The 20,536-nt window shown below is 48.5% G+C and overlaps 1 protein-coding gene across 1 annotated transcript; it reads left to right on the top strand.

Moving 5' to 3' along the window:
- Positions 1-355: 355 nt before the first annotated feature.
- On the top strand, positions 356-20,086 carry SLC35E1 (solute carrier family 35 member E1). Its single transcript, XM_021683156.1, has 6 exons — positions 356-773; positions 1,166-1,236; positions 3,332-3,469; positions 4,692-4,817; positions 16,297-16,542; positions 16,977-20,086. Exons 1-6 carry the CDS (start codon positions 356-358, stop codon positions 17,205-17,207), a joined length of 1,230 nt encoding a protein of 409 aa, XP_021538831.1. The 3' UTR covers positions 17,208-20,086.
- Positions 20,087-20,536: the final 450 nt, after the last annotated feature.

Below are 20,536 nucleotides of genomic sequence, written 5' to 3' on the forward strand. Positions count from 1 at the left end.
GCCCGCTCACAGACGCCGACGAGACAGGGCCTTTGCACTTCTGCCCACTCAGCTCGAGCCGCGGCTCCAGGGTCCTCCAAGCCAACCCTCCGCCGGGGAAACCCCGCTAGGCAAGTCTCCGCTTCCCCACCTTCCGCTTCCGCGATAGGCACCGCCCCGGCCGGAAATCCACCAGAGGGGCGGGGCCTGCGCCCGCTACGTGGTGGCGGGCGCGTCGGCCGGCGCGAGGCGGTGACGCGAGGCAGCAGCGACCAATGGGGAGCGGCGTTGGCCGGCGTGCCCGCCCCTACTCGGCCCCGCCCCCGCCCGGCGTCGGGCCGTCGGACGGGCGGGAAGAGGTGGCCGCTCGGGCAGGATGGCGGCGGCGGCGGCGGTGGGTGCGGGCACGGGGGGCCCGGGAGCGGCGGGCGGCGGCGGCGGGGCGCGCGAGGGCGCGCGGGTGGCGGCGCTGTGCTTGCTGTGGTACGCGCTGAGCGCGGGTGGTAACGTGGTCAACAAGGTGATCCTGAGCGCCTTCCCGTTCCCCGTGACCGTGTCTCTGTGCCACATCCTGGCGCTGTGCGCGGGGCTCCCGCCGCTGCTGCGCGCCTGGCGCGTGCCCCCCGCGCCCCCAGTCTCGGGCCCTGGGCCCGGGCCGCATCCGTCTCCCGGCCCGCTGCTGCCGCCGCGCTTCTACCCGCGCTACGTGCTGCCACTCGCGTTCGGCAAGTACTTCGCGTCCGTGTCAGCGCACGTCAGCATCTGGAAGGTGCCAGTGTCCTACGCGCACACCGGTGGGTGTCGCGGCCGGCCTGGGGGGCGGCGGCCCTGACGCGCCACCCGGGGTTTCGGCGCTTGGATAGGAGTACGCTGGCCGGGTTGCGGCCCGACGGCCTGAGAAGTCAACTTCTGTCAGGAAGGCGCTGGGGGCCAACAAGGCTTTTAGCCGGGTGGGGGGGGTGGGACTCGCACAAGGGTTTTGGGGAGGGAAGTGGCTGAAAAAGAGGGCTGGGAGCTGAGCAGGGCGAATCACAACTGTTGGGTTGGGGGGAAGCCCCGCAGAAGGGCTGAGGAGGATGGAAGGGCTGCCAAGCCCTCCCATCGCACTAGTGGAGTTGGGACAGGGTCCCAGGGTGGGTTCGGGGACTGGGGCGGCTCCCTGAGAGCCCCTTGCCTCTCTTTGCAGTCAAGGCCACCATGCCCATCTGGGTGGTTCTCCTGTCCCGGATCATCATGAAGGAGAAGCAGAGCACCAAGGTAACCCAGGAGGGTTCTGGGCAGGTGGGGGCCCCAAGGGCTTCCTGGCTGGTGCCCAGCTGGTGACGTGGTCCAGGCTCCTGGCTTCCTCTCAAATCAGGAAGTCAGCTTAGAGGCTTCTGGTGGCCTTTTATTGCTAATGTTCTGTAATCGCTTTGGAGGCACTGGTGTGTGTCCCTGAGTTGCTTCTGGTCTGTGGTCTCAGGTACGCTCCTGTCCCTCTCAGGTCCAACTTGCCTTCATGTTTTGATTCCCTACGTGTGATTGCTGATAGGCAATGACTTGGTCCCATCATGACCAGGCACCACGTGCCCCTCCAGGGTGACTAGGGATAGAACATCTGATGCCTTGCTGGAACTCTGACAAAGTTTCACTTCTTTGCAAGTGACAGCGGTCAGGTTGGGGACTTTTGGGGTCAGAAGTGAGATTGCCAGTCAAAACAGTCTGATTTTGGCAAAATCCAGCAAAGTCTTCGAAATAAAAACCACCAGGAATTGTGTCTGGGAATGGAAGTAAAAGCAACGCTCAGAGCCTAGGACTGCATAAGGAAGATGCTTTGGGCACAATCCAGAGTCTGTTCAAGATGCCAAGCCAGGGTATTTCCTGGCTTGGGGCGAGAGAAGCTGTGGCTTCAGCCAGAGACAGCCTTGCTCCATGTCCTTAAGTGGAAGTGGGACTGCTGTTGTCCCAGCTGGAATCCATTTCATGCTGGACAGAGCACTTCTTTTTTACGTGGTTGGTTTCTGGCATCCTGTATTTTATGTAACCCAGAGTGGCGTTGCCCTGGATCGGCTTATGGAAATTGGGCCACCTCTGGCTGATTTTTTGTTTCAGTCTGTCTTTTTCTCTGCAAGACCTGGGTGTGCTCTGTAGCCCACCCTCAGGGCGATGTCAGGTGTGACTTGTCTCCCTGGGTCGGAGTTGCCCCGGAGGTGTGCAGCTTCATCACTCGATATCACATCATGTTTATCAGGTTTCCCCGTTGTATAGGACATTGTACCCAGCTTGGGCAAGGAGCTGGCACCTCAGTGAGGAGGGACTGAGGAATGGCCTAGGCAAAGACTAATGATAAAGGCAGAATATGTATGGACCCACCCTATGAGACAGATAAGGCAGGTAGGTAATTGTCATTCTTGATCTCAGCCGAAGAAATGGGACATAAGGGTAAGTCAAGTGCCTGAGGCCCACAGCCAGTAGTGGGGGAGCTAGAATTGAGCCCCCCCTCTCCAGTCCAGAGCCCTTGCTTTTTCCTCCAGGGTTGGATGAGAAGCCTCGCCAACCCCTCCTAAAATTTCTGCAGTGCTTTCAAGTGTCCTTTGTAGGAGGAGGGTGAGCTGGGAGTCAGAAAAGCTAGATGTCAAAAATGGATCCTATTTCTCTGGAAGTTTGGAGCCATTTAGGCGCCCGAGCTCAGGAACCATTGCATACACTAGGCCTTGGGAAGCTTGGACCTTCTAGAAAGCCTCTCGTCACGGCACTCACTCTTCCTTCAGCCAGTGCACCGCCACAGGACAGAGCAGTGAACAAGGACCTGCCCTAAAAGAGCACAGGGACGCAGATGGGCCCTTTTAGTGGGTGGAGAACACCGCCCCAGAACACACAGCACAGGGACCTGATGGGGTCTTGCGGGGGGAGGGGAAAGTTCTCCTGGTCTGTGAACTGAGACCTGAGAGGGGAAGGCGGTCTCTAGCCAGAAAAGGCATACAGGGAGTGTCCCAGCCAAGGGTAACTGCCTGTTGGAAGAGACCGGCCCTGGCCAGCCTCTCGGACGATCGGGGTTTTAGACTTTGGTGTGTTGGTGGCAGCAGCTGGATGGAGCTGTTAGGGCCAGCCCCCATTTGTGGCCCTGAGAAGTGACTGTGAAGGGAGTGGGGCTGCGCGCAGTGACACAGCCCTGCCCCCAGGGACTCTGCCCCGTCTGCCCCACCCCCTGCGCCCCTCCAGCATCGCTGCCACAGCTAACACTGTTGACCAGGGGGTAGGTGGGGTCCCTTTGCTGAGGGAGGGGAGAGCAGCCGAGGCTTTCCTCCACACATCTGTGTCGGGCAGCCTGGCTCAACTCCGGCCCTCAGCCCCTCCTGCCCTCCTCCCGCAGGTGTACCTGTCACTCATCCCCATCATCAGCGGTGTCCTGCTGGCCACCGTCACCGAGCTGTCCTTCGACATGTGGGGGCTCATCAGTGCCCTTGCTGCCACACTGTGCTTCTCGCTTCAGAATATTTTCTCCAAAAAGGTATTTGGGCACCATCTGGGAAATGTCTGATTGGGGGGTGGCACGGATGAGAGAGTGGTCAATAGGGATTTCTGTGGTGTTGGAACGAAAAAAAAATCCTGGTGCCCTTCTACTGGTTTTGTATTTGTTGTTTCGTTTTTTTCAAGAGTTTGTTTCCTATTATAAAATTAGCATATGCTCAGTGTGAAAAAATAGAGAAAGGCCCCCCTCCCCCCCAAATCAGAAAACTTCCTGAGCATCTACTATGTTTTCAGGCACCAGAGTGGGTGCAGGAAATGAGTAATAGTAGAGACCGGCCCCCTGCCCAGGTGGTCCCGTGCTGAGTAAAGTCACAGTAGTGTCCCTTAAAGAGAACTGCTATTAATGCTAGGGGTCTTTTTCGCACAGTTTCTAGAGTTGTAATATTATACATTTCAAAATTTTGCTTTGTTCATTTACTATTTATAACATTCTCCCATATCTTTAAAAAATACTCCTCTAAATCCTGTAATACACACTCTTTTTCTGACACCACAGTCAATGCAGTCAGTTTCCCTACTGCAGTGCAGACTGTTTCCAACTCTTCCTCATACGTAATGCAGTAACGGGGCGTAGGGGGGCGGGCGCCTGGGTGGCTCAGTCGGTGAAGCATCTGCCTTCGGCTCGGGTCATGATCCCCGAGTCCTGGGATCGAGCCCCGCATCTGGGCTCCCTGCTCCGCGGGAAGTCTGCTTCTCCCTCTCTCTCTGCCCCTCCCACTCCTCCTTTTCTCTCTCTCACCCTGTCTCTCAAATAAATAAAATCTTTCAAAAAAAAAAAATAAGTAATGCAGTAATGAACATCTCTGTGCATAATGTTTTCCTGTCTGTCAAGTTATTTCCCTACATAGGCTTACCGCTCTTGGGTCGGAGTGTATGAGATACTTACGGCTCCTGATACACTTGGCCTGGTTGTATTCTCGAACAGCTGTATGCCAATGTAGACATAAACCAGCGGGATTTCAGAGTGCTTGTTTCACTGCAGCTTCACCAGGACTGAGTGTTGCTGGGTTTTTTCATTTCTCAGTCCTTCATTATTTGTCTGGGGCATTTTTGTCTCATTGCAGGTGCACTTGTAGGTTTGGTGGTCAAGATTGGATGTCAGGGCTCATGTACAGTCACTGTGTTTGGGACCTGGATAACTGGAGCCCTTCTTGCCACTTAAGAGTTTCAACTGGCCGTTAAGATGGTTTTTCTTTCTTTAGGTATTGAGAGATTCACGGATCCACCATCTCCGGCTCCTGAACATCTTGGGCTGCCACGCTGTCTTCTTTATGATCCCCACGTGGGTCCTGGTGGACCTTTCAGCTTTCCTAGTCAGCAGCGACCTGGTGAGTTGGCCAGCGCGGTAAACACACCCTTGTCTTGATTAGTTCCAGATTGGTTGCTTTGTCGGGGAGTTACACCTGTGTTGACTTTGGGACATCTGGGGCCCCTCGCAGCCAGCCCTTGAACACTCAGCTTTGTCATGACTCATTTCTCATGCAGTCAAGGAAGTCGGCTTCCTTTGCATTTCCTCCTCCAGCAGGCTAGGTCTCAGGTGTCGACAGCTGCTGAGAAATGCCAGCGTGGGCGACTCCTGTCCTGACAGTCTGGTTCAGGTCTCACTTCGACTTGTCCACACTGCGCTTGCGTTGCTGGATCCCTTTCTCGGTGTCCTCTCTGCCCATACTCCCGTTACTGTGGAGGGATCCTTGGCTCTCCGAGCACAGGAAAGAGAATCTTCCCACCACCTGCAGGGCCAGCCTCCAGACAACGCACTAGAAACTCACACGCAGTGTGACAGTGATGAGGAGAAGGTGCGTGTGGTTTTTCCAAGCCTGAGTTACAGAGAGGGGAGTAAATGTATATCAGGGCTCAGTGAGGCCTGATGGAGTTCTTGACTTCGGTCTTCAATCCTCAGCACCACCTGTAGGCGTAGTGCACATTATCTCCAGGCTCCAGTTGGGGAGACTGGCTCTGTTCTTGCTTCCTTTCTGTATTGATCAGCTGTAAGTTTTCTGCAAAGAACTTTCCAGCATCGACCAGGACTCATTTGTTACCTTGAAGTATATGAAAGTTCAGTGCTTCTCTTTTTTTTTTCAATTACCAATTTTCAGAGAGAAGTTCTAGCTTACTGCAAATGTTAACTAGTGAGTTGTCGGGGGGGGGGGGTGGTTTGGGGGGGGGGGGGGGGGGGGGGGGGGGGTTTGTGGGGGGGGGGGGGTGAAGGAGGGTCCTTCTATTTTTTTTTTTCCAATATCATTGTGGACTCCTGTGTCAGTTGCATATCTTACTCTTTTCATATTCAAATTATCCTGTCCAGGTCAATGGCGTCCTTCCCATTGGCTCCCTGTCTTTTCGACAGCACAGGTCAGCCTTCGGTAGCTTTTGGTCCAGCAGGATGTTCTTTCTTATCTTGCGCCTCTCCTGTCCCAGACCTGTAGTCATCCACTCTTTCAGAAACTCGGGTTGCTTGTAATAGAGAGTGCTGTCCGCAGACACAGCCTGAGCGCCGTGTGTGCTCACCGCTGTGGGGTTGGCCTTGCTTCTGAGTCTTTGCGGTGACAAGCTAGGAAAGTCCTATTGGGGCAGAGGGGAGAGTTCACACCAATTCATTCCAATGCCAGTTTAACATTACAGGACTTACAACTGCTGTGATTTTTAAATTTATATCTTCTCTGGTACACTTGGTTCCTTGCCACATTCGTTCTTTGTTTATCCTACCCCAACTATTCATGTACGGGATTCTACTGAACACACGCATAATCACTGCAGAGTGAGAATCCCCATGGGACAAGTGCGGGTAGGATACTGAGAGAAGTTTAAGGTTTCTTTGCTGCTCTATTTGTCCTTAGGACATGTTCCACTAAAGATGTACAATTGGAATACTGTGTTCTCTCTCTCTTTTTTTTTAAATTTTGGAGGAAGGTAGAGAGCACGAGCAGGGGAGGGGCAGAGGGAGACGGAGAATCCCAGGCCGACTCCACGCTGAGCCCGGCGGAGCCTGACTCGGGGCTCGGTCCCAGGACCCTGAGATCATGACCCAAGTTGAAATCCAGAGTTGGATGCTTCAATGACTGTGCCACCCAGGCGCCCCTGGAATGCTCTGTTCTAAGGGCAACGGAAATAATTGTTTTCACAGTGTGCCTGTATCACCAACTTGCCCAGTTGGGTTCTTTTCATTCCATTTATTTTCCATTTTTAGGCATTGCTTTTCTTTTCCACACCGAATTTATCAGACCTTTATATTTCAAAGCCAGATGATATGAGAAAGTTTGTCAAAGTCTGGCTTCAGTCCCTGTCACCTCCCCCCTTTCTTGTCCCTCCCCGATAGGTAGTCATTTTTATGCTCTTGGTTTCAGTGGTTTTTTTTTTGGCAAGTGTAAGCAAATCTGTATATATTCCTACCTTTCTGCTCCTTACACAAAAAGTAACTTTTTAGATAGAAAAGAGCACCTTGCTATTTTCCCTCAGACATTTTCTGGGGATGACTCCCTATTAACATATTTATATTTAGGTCTTTCCCATTCTTTTTATTGACTGCAGAATATTGCTGATAGTTTTGGTGTCAATTCTCTTAATCCATCCTATGTTACAGCTCCTTGGTGTCTATATGAATACATGCACACAAATACGTACCTACAGGGTGTGCTCTGGGCACTTTGTTTTTATTTGTATTTAGGACATTTTTTAGTTTTATTCTAGTGATTACCTTCTTTGGAATACCTTTAGTAACCTGTTCCCTTTCTTGAGGCCATAGATACTTTTTACCTTCATGGGGCCCTTCTACGCTCTAATAGTAGCCGTAGGAGCACGCACTGTTTGACGGTGCTGCAGTCTGAAGGCAGGGTGCCCATCTCTCTGGGCTCCTCCTCTCTGCCCCATGTCTCCCACACAGATGCAAGGTGATTTAGCTAAACTCTCCCAGTCCTGTGCTTTATAGTGGTAGGGGGAAGGGTCAGATAGGAGAGCATCTCCTAGAGGATGATGCACCACATTACCAAGAATCAGAGGCTCCAGTGGGTAGTTCCTGCACACAGGCAGCCCCTCTGCTGACGGCCTGGCTGAAGCTGGGCGGGGATCGCTAGACTCTGAGCAGGTGGCCCGGTTTTAAAGCTTGGACAGGATGAGTAAAGCAGCTATTTGAGAACTGGAAAGTAAAGGGCAGCGGACAGGCTGGGGTTGAAGACAAGATTTCGGAGTGGTGCTGAGTCAGCAGTCAGTTTGCCTCTCTTTTGCCTCCTGTGTGTCCCACCTGGACTTGATGCAGCCCGAAATGCAGAAGTGGGCACTGGGTGAGACAGAGCCAGAAGCCCTCTCCTTCTGGATCAGGGAATGGGAAAGGGGATTCCTGACACTCAGAGTAGGGGAAATGCCCTGTTGGGGATTTCTGTAATTTTTGTTTCTTGGTTCTCTTGTGTCCCAGGCCCCTGGCAATGCTGTGGTGGTGGTGGCGGCAGGGTCCCACAGCACCTGAGATGCTGAGTGAGGGCAGCCTCCCTCTGCGGTCAGAGAGTGGGATTAGTCCCCACTGAGTATTTTTCTCTTTTTTTCCGCCCACTGCTTGGTCCCAAGTGGAGGTGCAGTTGTAGGAAGGACACAGCAGAGGGGGGTAATTAAGCCCCAGGTCTCTGATTAGAGGACTGAAAAGGAGAACTCTAAGAAATGGCAGGCACCAAGGTACTCATGGAGAGGGAGGAACTTGGGAAAGTGACCTCAGAAAACATCCTAAAGTCCTAGGCTCACCCGTGGGCTGCACATATGAGGATCTCATCCTAATAGCATACCAAAGTCTTTGAAACTGAACTATGGGGTAGACTACTGCCGCGAACCTAGCCTGACCACTGGGTAGTGCACACTCAGGATGGAGCCACATACCACCAGAAAGTCTTTGAAAACAGAACTCACAGTGGAACCCCAACCCACAGAAGGCTGGTCAAGCTTGTAGTCTAAACCCAACTGAGTCTACTACAACAAAATATCAACATTCCGTAAAGGATTTAAATTAAGAGCTACAGTCTTACAACATAATATTCTAAATGTCCAGGGTATAATCCAAAATTACTTGGCATATGAAGAACTGTGAATATTTCAAGTCTTGTAGGAGAAGATAACAGATGCCAACACTTAAATGACACAGATGTTGGAATTATGGAACAAAGACTTGAAAGCAACGATTATAATATTGTCCCAAGAGGTAAGGGGGAGGGCGCATGGGTGGCTCAGTTGGTTAAGCGTCTGCCTTCGGCTCATGTCATGATCCCAGGGTCCTGGGATTGAGTCTGCTTCTCTCTCTACCCTTACCCCTACTCGTGATTGCTCTCACTCTCTCTCAAATAAATAAAAATCTTTAAAAAACTTTTTTTAAAAAAGAGGTAAGGGTGAATACTCTTGAAACAAATGGGAAGAATGAAAAATAGAAACAAATGGAAATTTTGTAAATTTAGAAACAGTAACAAAAAGTCACTGGATGGACTCAATAGGAGAATGGAGATGACAGAGGAAAGTCAATAACTTGAAGATAGATCAAGAGAAATTATCCAGTTTGACCCACAGAGAGAAAAAAGATTAAAACACAAGTGAGCAAAAAATCTGGAAGCAGTCAGAGAAAAATGATGCATTAGTTATAGGAGAACAGCAGTTTGAATGACTGTGGATTTCTCATTAGAAACCATGAACACCAGGGGCACCTGGATGGCATAATAGGCTGGGTAGCCTATTCTTGGTTTCGGCTCAGGTCGTGATCTCAGGGTCCTAGGACTGAGTCCTGTGTTGGGCTCTGCACTCAGTGAGGAGTCTGCTTCAGGATTCTCTCTCTCTGCCCCTCCCCCTGCTTGCTTGCTCTCTCTCTGAAATAAATAAATCTTTAATTAAAAAAAAAGAAAGAGAGGCGCCTGGGTGGCTCAGTCATTAAGCGTCTGCCTTCGGCTCAGGTCATGATCCCGGGGTCCTGGGATCGAGCCCTGTGTTGGGCTCCCTGCTCCGCGGGGGGCCTGCTTCTCCCTTTCCCACTCCCCCTGCTTGTGTTCCCTCTCTCACTGCGTCTCTCTCTGTCAAATAAATAAATAAAATCTTTAAAAAAAAAAGAAAGAAAGAAACCATGAACACCAGAAAGAGGTGAAATAACATTTTTAGAGTACTGAAACTATTAACACATAATTTTATATCCAGCAATATAGAATCTCCAGAACCAACAGAATTATAAAAAATCAGCAAGAATAAAGAACGGAATATCATCAACCAACTGGATATCTATTTCACTGACATTTATAGAACATCCTACCAACAACAGCATAATAGTCATTTTTTTCAGTATTCATGGAACATTCACCAAGATAGACCATGTTCTGTGTCATAAAACGAACTTTAACAAAAGATCTGAAAACATACTAAGTATATACTCAGACCACAATAACAGAAAGGTAACAGGAAAATCTCCAAACATTTGGAAATGAAGCAACATATTTCTAAATAATCCACGGGCCAAAGAGGAAGCTTCAAGGGAAACAAAATATTTTCAACTGAGGCAAAACTGACCGAAAAAAAAAAAAAAAAAGGAGGAGAAGGAGAAGAAGACATTACAAATATCAGGAGTGAGAGAGGGAATATCACTATAGACTTCACAGACATTAAAATGATAAGAACACTACTGACCACTCTATATACATAAATTCAACAACATAGATGAAATAGACAAATTCTTCATAAACCACAGACTACCAAAACTCACCCACCCAAGATGAAATAGATAAACCTAAGTAGTCCCATAGCTATTAAGGAAATGGAATTCATAGTTTAAAACCTTCTAAAAAGAAATCACAGGCCTAGATGGTTTTACTGGCAAATTCTACCAAACACTTAAGGAAAAATAAATACCAATTCTGTACAGTCTCCTCTAGAAAACAGAAGATGAGGGGCACCTGGGTGGCTCAGTCACCTGCTGGAGTCATGATCCCAGGGTCCTGGGATCAAGCCCACATCGGGCTCCCTGCTCCACGGAAAGCCTGCTTCTCCCTCTCCCACTCCCCCTGCTTGTGTTCCCTCTCTCTCTGTCAAAAAAATAAAATCTTAAAAAAAAAAAAAAAACCTACTTAAAAAAAAAAGAAAAAGAAAACAGAAGACAAGGGAACACTTTGGGCCATACAACAAACCAGTATTCCTCACAGTCAATGAGGCAAAAGTCATTAACAAAATACTAGTGGGGCACCTGGGTAGCTCAGTCATTAAGCGTCTGCCTTTGGCTCAGGTCATGATCCCAGGGTCCTTGGATCGAGCTCTGCATTGGGCTCCCTGCTCAGCGGGAAGCCTGCTTCTCCCTCTCCCACTCTCCCTGCTTGTGTTCCAGCTCTCACTGTGTCTCTCTCTGTCAAATAACTAAATAAAATCTTAAAATAAAATAAAATTAAAATACTAGCAATGTATAAAAAGCATAATACACTACAACAAAATGGGACTTAAATCAAGAATGCAAGGCTAATTCAATATTTGAAAGTCAATGTAATCTGTAACAGTCTAACAGAAAAATCACATATATCAACTGATGCAGAAAAGGCATTCAACAAAATCCAACATTCATGAAAAAAAAGTCAACAAACTAGAAATAGAAGGAAACTCTTTCAACCTAATCAAAGGTATTTATAGCTAACATCATAATGATGAAAGACTGGAGGCTTTATTGCTAAATTCAGGAATAAGTTCAGGATGTTCACTCTCAATATGCCTATTCCACATTATACTTGCCATCCTGGCCATTGCAATAGGACAAGAAAAAGAAATAAAGGAAATAGATTTGAAAGGAAGAAATAAAATTTTCTCTAACCAACAAAATCTTATTCTCTAGCATTAATTTAATTACAAATAATTGCTTGAATTTAACTTTTTTCCTTGGAAAAGGTGATGAAAAAAATTGAGATATGGTAGTCTATACAGGCATACTTTGTTTTATTGTGCTTAGCTTTATCACACTTCACAGATACTACATTTTTTTTACAAATTGAAGGTTTGTGCCAACCCTGCATCAAAGAAATCTATTGGTGCCGTTTTTTCCAACACCATTTGCTTACTTTGTGTCTCTGTGTTGTGTTTTAGTAATTCTCGCAAACCTTTCAAACTTCTTAATTATTATTGTATTTGTCGTGGTGATCAGTGATTATGACTCGCTGAAAGCTCAGATGATGGTTAGCATTTTTGAGTAATAAAGTTCTGTAGATTTAATTAAGGCGTGCACATTTTTTAAGACATAATGCTATTGTGCATTTAATAGACGACAGTATAATGTAAGCATAACTCAAATATGCACTGAGAAACAAAAAAATTCACTTGACTTGCTTTATTGCAATATTTCCTTTATTGCAGTGGTCTGGAACCAAACCTGCAATATCGCCAAGGTATGCCTCTGCGTGTGTGTGTGTGTGTGTGTGTGTGTGTAGATAGATACATATTACATTTTTTTAACATAGAAAAGCTGATTGGAGGGCGCCTGGGTGGCTCAGTTGGTTAAGCGACTGCCTTCGGCTCAGGTCATGATCCTGGAGTCCCTGGATCGAGTCCCGCATCGGGCTCCCTGCTCGGCAGGGAGTCTGCTTCTCCCTCTGACCCTCCTCCCTCTCATGCTCTCTGTATCTCATTCTCTCTGTCTCAAATAAATAAATAAAATCTTTTAAAAAAAAAAAGCTGATTGGAAAATTTACATAGACAAGCAAACTGGAACAGTCGTAATAAGTCTGAGAAAGAATAAACTTGGAGGAATCACATTACTTAATTTTAAGACTTAGCATAAAGGAACAGATACTAGTGAAGGGAGAGACACAGAAATCAGTGGAGCAGAATTGTGTGCAATTAAACATACACAAATCTGCATAATTGATTTTTTTTTGAACAATTTTTTTTTTTAAGATTTTATTTATTTATTTGAGAGAGAGAGAATGAGAGAGCAAGCACATGAGAGGGGGGAGGGTCAGAGGGAGAAGCAGACTCCCTGCCGAGCAGGGAGCCCGATGCGGAACTCGATCCAGGGACTCCCGGATCATGACCTGAGCCGAAGGCAGTCGCTTAACCAACTGAGCCACCCAGGCGCCCTAATTGATTTTTGACAGAGGTTCAAAGGCAATCAAAGGAGAAAGGGTAAGTCTCTTTAACAAATGGTGTTAGAACAATTAGACATCGATATGCAAAAATCTGAGCCTTGACTTAGACCTCACACATTATACAAAACTTAACTCATAGTGCATTCTAGACTTAAATGTAAGAGCAGACATGATAGGGTCTCCTGGATGGCTCAGTAGGTTGAGCATCCAACTCTGGATCTCAGCTCAGGTCTTGATCTGCAGGGTTGTGAGTTCAAGCCCCACAGTGGGCTCCACGCTGGGTGTGGAGCCTACTTAAAAAAAATTTTTTTAAGAGCTAAAATAATAACCTTTAGGAAAAAAACAAACAAAAAAACAGGAGAGGGACGCCGGGGTGGCTCAGTCAGTTGGGCGTCTGCCTTCGGTTCAAGTCATGATCCCAGGTTCCTGGGATTGAGTCCCGCCTCGGGCTCCTTGCTCAGCGGGGAGCCTGCTTCTCCCTCTGCCTGCTGCTCCCCGCTGCTTGTGCTCTCTCTCTGACAAATAAATAAATAAAATCTTTTAAAAAAAAAAGATCTTTATGACTTGGAATTAGTTCTTAAACATTATACCAAAAGCAAAGTCCATAAAGAAAAAATTTGTAAATGGAGTTTCATCAAAATTTAAAACTTTTGGTCTGTGAAGACACTACTAAGTGAAAGAAAAGACAGGCTACCAACAGGGAGAAAATATTTACAAATGATAGAGGACTTGCGTTCTGAGTATGTAAAGAATTCTCAAAACTCAGTAGTAAGAAAACAACTTACTTAAAAAGGGGCAAAAGACTTAAACAGACTTTTTTCCCATTTTGTCCAGGTGGTATATAAATAGGCAAGTGAAATATGTTCAACATCATTAGTCACTAGAAGGAACAAAAGCATGATGAGGTACCACTTCATACCTATTAGAATGGCTACAGTAAAAAAAAAAAATACAATATCATGTTAAGGATAAGGCACAGCTAGAATTCTTATATATTGTTGGAGCGAATACAAAATGGTACAACCACTCTAGAAAACATTTGGGAGTTTCTTCTGAAGTTAAACACACTTACCCGTATGACCCAGCAATCTCACTTCTGGGTGTTAATTTTAGAAAAGTGAAACTCAGGTTCCCACAAAAGCCTATACACAAATGTTCGTAACAACTCTACGCATGGCCTCATGACCACCAAAAACTGGACACAACCCAAGTGTCCTTCAACAAGTGAGTGGAAAACAAAACAAAACAACAACAAAAAACCCAACTGTAGTACATTCATACAATGGAACATTACTTGGCAATAAAAAGAAGTCATCAGCTATTATTCCTTATGACAACTTGGATGGATGGTAGAGGCATTATTGCTGAGTGAAAGAAGCCCATCCGAGAAGGTTCCGTTCTGTATCAATTCACTTGTAGGCCAATCTCTAAAAGACAAGCCTAGGGGCTCCTGGGTGGCTCAGTTGGTTAAGCATCTGACTCTCGATGTCAACTCAGGTTTGATCTCAGGGTTGTGAGTTCAAGCTCTGCATTGAGCTCCACACTGGGCGTGGAGCCTACTAAAATAGAATAGAATGGAATAAAAAAAAGACAAAACTAGAGTGAAGGAGAACACATCAGTAGTTGCTTGGATTGGGGGAGCGGATTCATACAAAGAAGGCTGGGGGAATGTTTTGGGGTGACGACGGAGCGGTTCTGAATCCCGATTGTGCTGGCTGCGTGAATCAGTGCATGTGTTAAAACACATGGAATTATGCACTGTGAGGAAGAAACACAACTTTATTCCAAGTCAATTAAAAAAAAAAAAAAACTGGATTGGCTGGGTTCCTCTTCTGAAAGATAGGTATCTATGCAAGCTGCTGGTTCGTAAAAATAGCTTCCAAGTCCATACCGGTCACCTCAGGGAAAGACTGAGAAGACAGGCCAGCTCACCACAAAAGCATTTTGGTGGGCTCACGTGCCTTACAGAGGCTGTTATCCCAAGTAGGGGCAAAAGTCAAGGTGGCCTTGAGCAGGTCACCTAAGTGTATCTTGCTCTCCTCTGAGAGGACTTGGTGATCCTTCCGTCTCAGAGGGTGGCGGAGGTGGGATCAGGCAGCTATTCGAAGACTTCCAGCTCCCATCCTGGCAGGGCCACTAAATGCCACCTTTCTGAAGGGACCCGGCTGTGTCCTCCTGTGGCCAATACCAATGCAGCCTGAGAATTGGGATGCAAAAAGCAGGTGCTACCGAGCAGCTGTGGCTTTGCTCCTGCAACTGAGCCACACTGGGTCTTGAGGCTGCTCTGTCCTCAGAGCGCAGGGCCACGGGGATTGTCCCAGCACTCCAGACTAGGACAGACGCTGGAGCTGTCCGTGTCTGGTGTACTGTCTCCTGAGGTCGTTCCACTGGCCTGGCAGCCCGGCCCTAAAGCAGCCTCTTGGTTCCCCAGGACTGGTAGTGAGGTGGGACTGTGGGAGCTGGGGAGGCATGGGAGTGGTGCCGCATGCCTTCTGGTACCCAGCCCTGAACAGATGTCCATAAATGTTCAGTGCTGGGCGTCCCCGGCTGCCTGGCCAGGGCAGCACCCACCTGACTGTTGCCTCCTTCCTGTTCTGGGATCAGCCCAGGCTCTTGGGCGGGGGGATGGGGGGTGGGTGTTCTGTGGTCAGGATGTCTGCTAGTTGTGGGTTCTTAACTTCTGGGCCCCCTTAATCTGAATGCTTCATTCCGGTGAGGGTCAGATGGTTACTAAAGTTTTGATAACATCTCCTGGCGTTTGGGTTGGGGTTGTTTTAAAGCACTTTCACAGCAGAGATCCCTTTTGATACTCTCAGCAGCAGCATTGTGCAGGCTCAGCAGGGCTCAGTCTCTTCTGTTGCATAGGGGAAGAAAGTGATCTGAAAGGTCAGGTGGCTTGGGTGGGGGTGGGAGGGGTGTCCCAGTGACAGGGCAGACCCAGGGCTTCTGGCCCCTAACCCGGGGCTCTTGTATTACCAGGTTCTTTGCATACTCCCCCTGGGACTGCCTCCCCAGGGCCTCCCCATCTTGTAAGAAGGCATTATGTCTGCTCCAGAATGTTTTTGTTTCTCCCCCCCGCCCAAATTTCTATGTTGATGATGGTATTAGGAGGTGGGGCCTTTGAGAGGCCCTAAGGGTGGAGCCGTCGTCAAAGAGGACTGGTGTCCTTATAAAAGGAGACCCCAGTGAGCTCTCTCACCCCTTCCACCACAGAAGGCACAGTGAGTGGACCCTGCCTATGAACCGGGAAGCTCACACCAGACACTGAGTCTCCTTGATCTTGGACTTCCCAGCTTCCAGAACTGTGAGAAATAAATATCTATTGTTTATAAGTGCCCCCCCCCCCCACCAGGCTGTGGTATTTTGTTCTAGCAGCTCGACTGGACTGAGACAGCGTCCAGTAAGCAGACCTTGCTCTGCTAACCCCAGAGCTCCCAGTCCTCGCTGTTAGGGACAAGGGAAGCTTCAGTTCACATCATGCTCTACCCACTTTGGGCCCCCTGCCTTCGCCTCTTGAGGCTCCTCATCCTCAGGAGGAATGAAGCTGTCATCGGCATTGTGCCACGCGTGCCGTGTCGTGGCCGTCAGAGGTTTTGCGGATCAAGCACCGGTTACTACCCATCACACAGCTGGGTCTGCTCCCCACCGGCACTGACCCCAGTCAGCCCCTCTGCGCCCCTGCACCACCTCTGCCAAGGCCGGCATGTGACCCCAGCACTGTTCTTGTTCCCTGTCTCTACAGACCTATGTGTCCCAGTGGCCCTGGACGCTTCTGCTCCTGGCTGTCAGCGGCTTCTGTAACTTCGCCCAGAATGTCATCGCCTTCAGCATCCTCAACCTCATCAGCCCTCTGAGCTACTCTGTCGCCAATGCCACCAAGAGAATCATGGTCATCACGGTGTCCCTGATCATGCTGCAAAACCCAGTCACCAGCACCAACGTCCTAGGCATGATGACAGCCATCCTGGGGGTCTTTCTGTACAACAAAGTGAGTCTGGGGTGGGGGAGGCTGTCCCCTCGAGGCCCAGGGAGGCACCAAGAGGTGGTGGGGGGAGAAGAAAGGGACCTCAGCAGGAGCTAAGAGGCTGGGGCCACAGCTCCAGCTTTGTCACAGACTGGTTTATGGTGATGTGGCCCTACCCAGCCTGGCCTTCCTTTTCCCATGTCATACTCCAGCCGTGGCTCGTGGCTCTTGGGTCCACGGAGGCTTTGTCAGGGATTTCACTGTCTCGAGAAGGCTCTGTTTGGTCCAGTGCAAAGACACGGGTGGCTAACAGGGAGGGCCAGCCATGCCTGAGGCCTGCCTGGGTCAATGCTTCAGTGGGTCTCAAAGGGCTGCTCGGCTGCCAATTGCTCGCCTCTGCCCTGTGCACGGGCCCCAGGGAAGGAGCCAACTGTCTCACTGCTCTCTTGACCTTGCAGACCAAGTACGATGCCAATCAGCAAGCCCGGAAGCACCTCCTCCCAGTCACCACGGGGGACCTGAGCAGTAAGGAACACCATCGGAGCCCCCTGGAAAAACCCCACAATGGCATCCTCTTTCCCCAGCACGAGGACTATCAGTATGGTCGCAACAACATCTTGACAGATCACTTCCAGTACAGCCGGCAGAGCTACCCAAATTCCTACAGTTTGAACCGTTATGACGTGTAGTCTAGAGGGCAGGGCGGTACCATTGTGTGACTCCTTCCCCCCACTCCCTAGCAGTACCAGAAACTTCTGACAACCAGTGAATGTACAACCCGGCCGAGGGGACGGTGCATAACCATCAGCAGACCCCGGGCTTCCCAGGCCCCTGGCGGCCGCAGGACGTTGCCCCGTGGTAAGGACCACTGCCCTCGAGCTCCGGTGTTCCAGGCCCTTTCTTCCTGGAGTCTGTCATCTGAGGGCTGTGTTGGTATGGCGATCTTGGCCAGGTTTTTACCTTTCTTTGTGGACTTATTCCCCAAGTCATGTATTTGAGAGTTCCTGTTCTGCTTTCCAGATAATATTTCCAGATAACTCTCCGGAAAGGCCGGATCGCTGTGGATGCAGACCTCCGAGCAGGCCAGAGGGTTTCCTGGGCGCCAAGGAAGGGACTTGTAGGGTGGTGCTTGAGAACGACAGACTAGCCTCTTTCATTCCGCTGCTCAGATAGGTCGACGGGCTGAGGCAGGCATGGAGCAGAGGAGCGCCAGTTTCTCAAAAGCATCTCCGACAACAAAGATGGACCAGAACAAAGTTTCCGGTCAACCCCATGGCCATTTGCAGTTACTGGCAAATGTCCCAAAGAGAAAAGCTCCTGCAATTAGCCTTGAATTCTTGGAGCCTACTTCTCTGACCTGCACGTCAGAGCTGGTGTGTGTCCAGACCCAGAGGTAGGGCAGTTGCACTCCTGTGCCCTCGCTTCCCTTGCCAGAGGAGCAGGGCGGCTCTCCTCTCTGGGGATAGCGAGGAGGAAGTGACCGCGGCTGTCAGAAGGAGCATTAGGAAATCATGTCAGTGTTTCGAGCTCTATTTCTGTAATACTCGTTTTGTCTTGTCTGATGAGTCTTCACCACTTGTGATGACTTAGTAGGATGTTTGGTGGGGAGATGTTCATTTCATGAGGATCTTGCATTTTTCTAGGGAATATTTTGTAGTTGTATTTATGCCTCGGTCCCCTGTAGGGGGGACGCATGAGGGAGGGCTGGCTTATGGATTGAAAACCCTTTTTGTTCTTAAAATGTTTAAAAACAAGAAAAGCTCCCTACTGGTGATGCCTGTCTTGATACATTTCAGCCTTAGTAGGAAGCGATGAAGCGTTTTCGAGCTCCTCTCTAATGGCCCCAGCTGCTGAAGGCCGAGTGAATCAAGCACATCATCTCAGTAGGTTGTGTAATAGACAAGACCACAGCACTTTGATTCCATGACCTGATCTGGTGGTGTTTGCGTTAGGATCTGAATCATGTCCTGGTGAAGGGGAGAAGGGGTGAGCACCAAGCTGTGGTTTGGGTTTGGATAAATCAAATCAGGAAAATTACATGGCCCCAGCAGGTAGCCCATGTGCCGAGGTTCAGGTGAGGGTCTCCAACTTCCCCAGCATCACAAGAGGACTCTGCCCTCACAGAGAGGACCACTGGCTCTGCTGGTGGGGTCTTCGGTGACGTCTGCCTTCCTCCTTCAGCACCGTGCCTACCTCTTGAATAGGCACTTGGAGGGAGCAGCAGATGGGACAGTGGGTCACCTTTACCTCCTGGTGAGTGAGGCATTTTCCCGTCAGAGGAAGTACCATAGCTTATGATTGACTCCTGGTTTTTGTTACTTTGTCAGCTTATGAATGGGCTGTTCCTGGAGTGGTCACCTGGTCCCCTTCTGGCCTGAGTTTATGCACCACCGGCCTCAGGTCCCTGTGCCGTTCATTTGCTTTATAATTACTTTGGTCCCAAGTTTTGAGACAATTGCTGTGTAAAACGGGAAGGAGAAATCCCAAAGGGGATCTGGGAAAAGAGCTTGCTGAGTGCCTCCACCAGAGGCTCTATGGTCCGTAGCTGAACTTTTCTCACTGGGGAATAGCAACAAATGGGGATAATTTTGCACCACAAAGATATTACAGTAGTTATCTTTGTGATTATAGTAACTGATTCCTTGGACAGATAATTGAACTCCAAAATGAATTTACATGTCTTTTCAGGTTTAATGAAATTTCTGATGTTGCTAAAATTTGTATATTAATTTGTTTCCCTTTTCCAATGCAAGATCTGCTGGCGAGGGGAAATGACTGACTGGTTTTATTACAGTTTATAAATTAATAAATGGGGTATTTAATTCTGTACATAAATCTACAGCAAGTACATACACTGGAATGAATGAGACAATCATATTAGACCAAATCATCAGATCAAAAGACAAAGACATACTTTTGAGACTTGAAGGTTCAGAGCTGACACTGAACTCCTGAAGGCCAGTTTTCCAGCCGCTTTGATCCTGGTCCGCCACCCCCGCCCCACTCCCACATTCACATTTGCAGCTCTGTTCCCCTCACCCTCCTCCCTGCTGGGGTTTGTGGTAGCAAATTAGTCTACCCATCCATGGTATGGTCTTGCCTGCGATACTAACTCGAACCCAACTCCTTCATTTTACAGAAGGGGAAACTGAGGCTCAGAGGGCATTTCTGAAGTGTTTGTTCACTATTTGAGACTCAGTGTGGACTTTTTAAGCACCTTACTTTAAGTCATTTGTTACAGGGAAAATCAAACCCCTTTTACAAAGGAGAGAAGCCAAGTATGTTGAAGTGAAGAAGCACTTGGGATTTCTGAATTTTGCTGTGTATTTGGCATACATTATAGAACAGGACCTTTATTATTGCTGGGACGTAACCAGGCCTGGATACCTTAAGGTCTCACAGCCTTAAGGGGACAGAACATTAAATTATTCAAGGAACTGAAAATAGTTAATTTTTTTCAACTGTCACCTGTTTTTAAGACTTAAATGCTATAGACTTTTGTGGGAATGATACTGTGTGTATATTCATTGATGGCATTTACCAAAAATAAACGATGGTCTCCAGGGAATCACGACTGGTCTTAATTTGTCAATAAGGGTCTTTCTGAGTGACCCTGTTTTCAGCGTGCCCAGCAACAAAACATGAGAGATAGATAGAAAGAGCAAACCAACTTGATTCTCACATCAGAGTAAACTGCAACCTTTTATTTTTTTCCGGAGCCAAAAATTAGGACGTGTGGTTTGTAAATTTATGACATGGTAGAATAAAACTAGAATCACAACTCAGCAGTTAATGACATGCCTTTATTGAACAGAATTATCACGGAAAACCCAAGAAGGTGTAGCAGCTACGCTTACGAAGCCTGTTTCTGAGGAATACTAGCTAATACTGAGGACCTACTGCAGGCCCAACACACTGGGTGGGGAGGTTTCTCACAATCATTATAATCCCTTTGTTTAAGCTTTATTAACCTTATTTTACAGCTGAAAACGAGGCTCATGGCGGGCGGGGGGGGGGT

The sequence above is a fragment of the Neomonachus schauinslandi genome, chromosome 1 (assembly GCF_002201575.2).
Source record: "Neomonachus schauinslandi chromosome 1, ASM220157v2, whole genome shotgun sequence".
Lineage (NCBI taxonomy): Eukaryota > Metazoa > Chordata > Mammalia > Carnivora > Phocidae > Neomonachus > Neomonachus schauinslandi.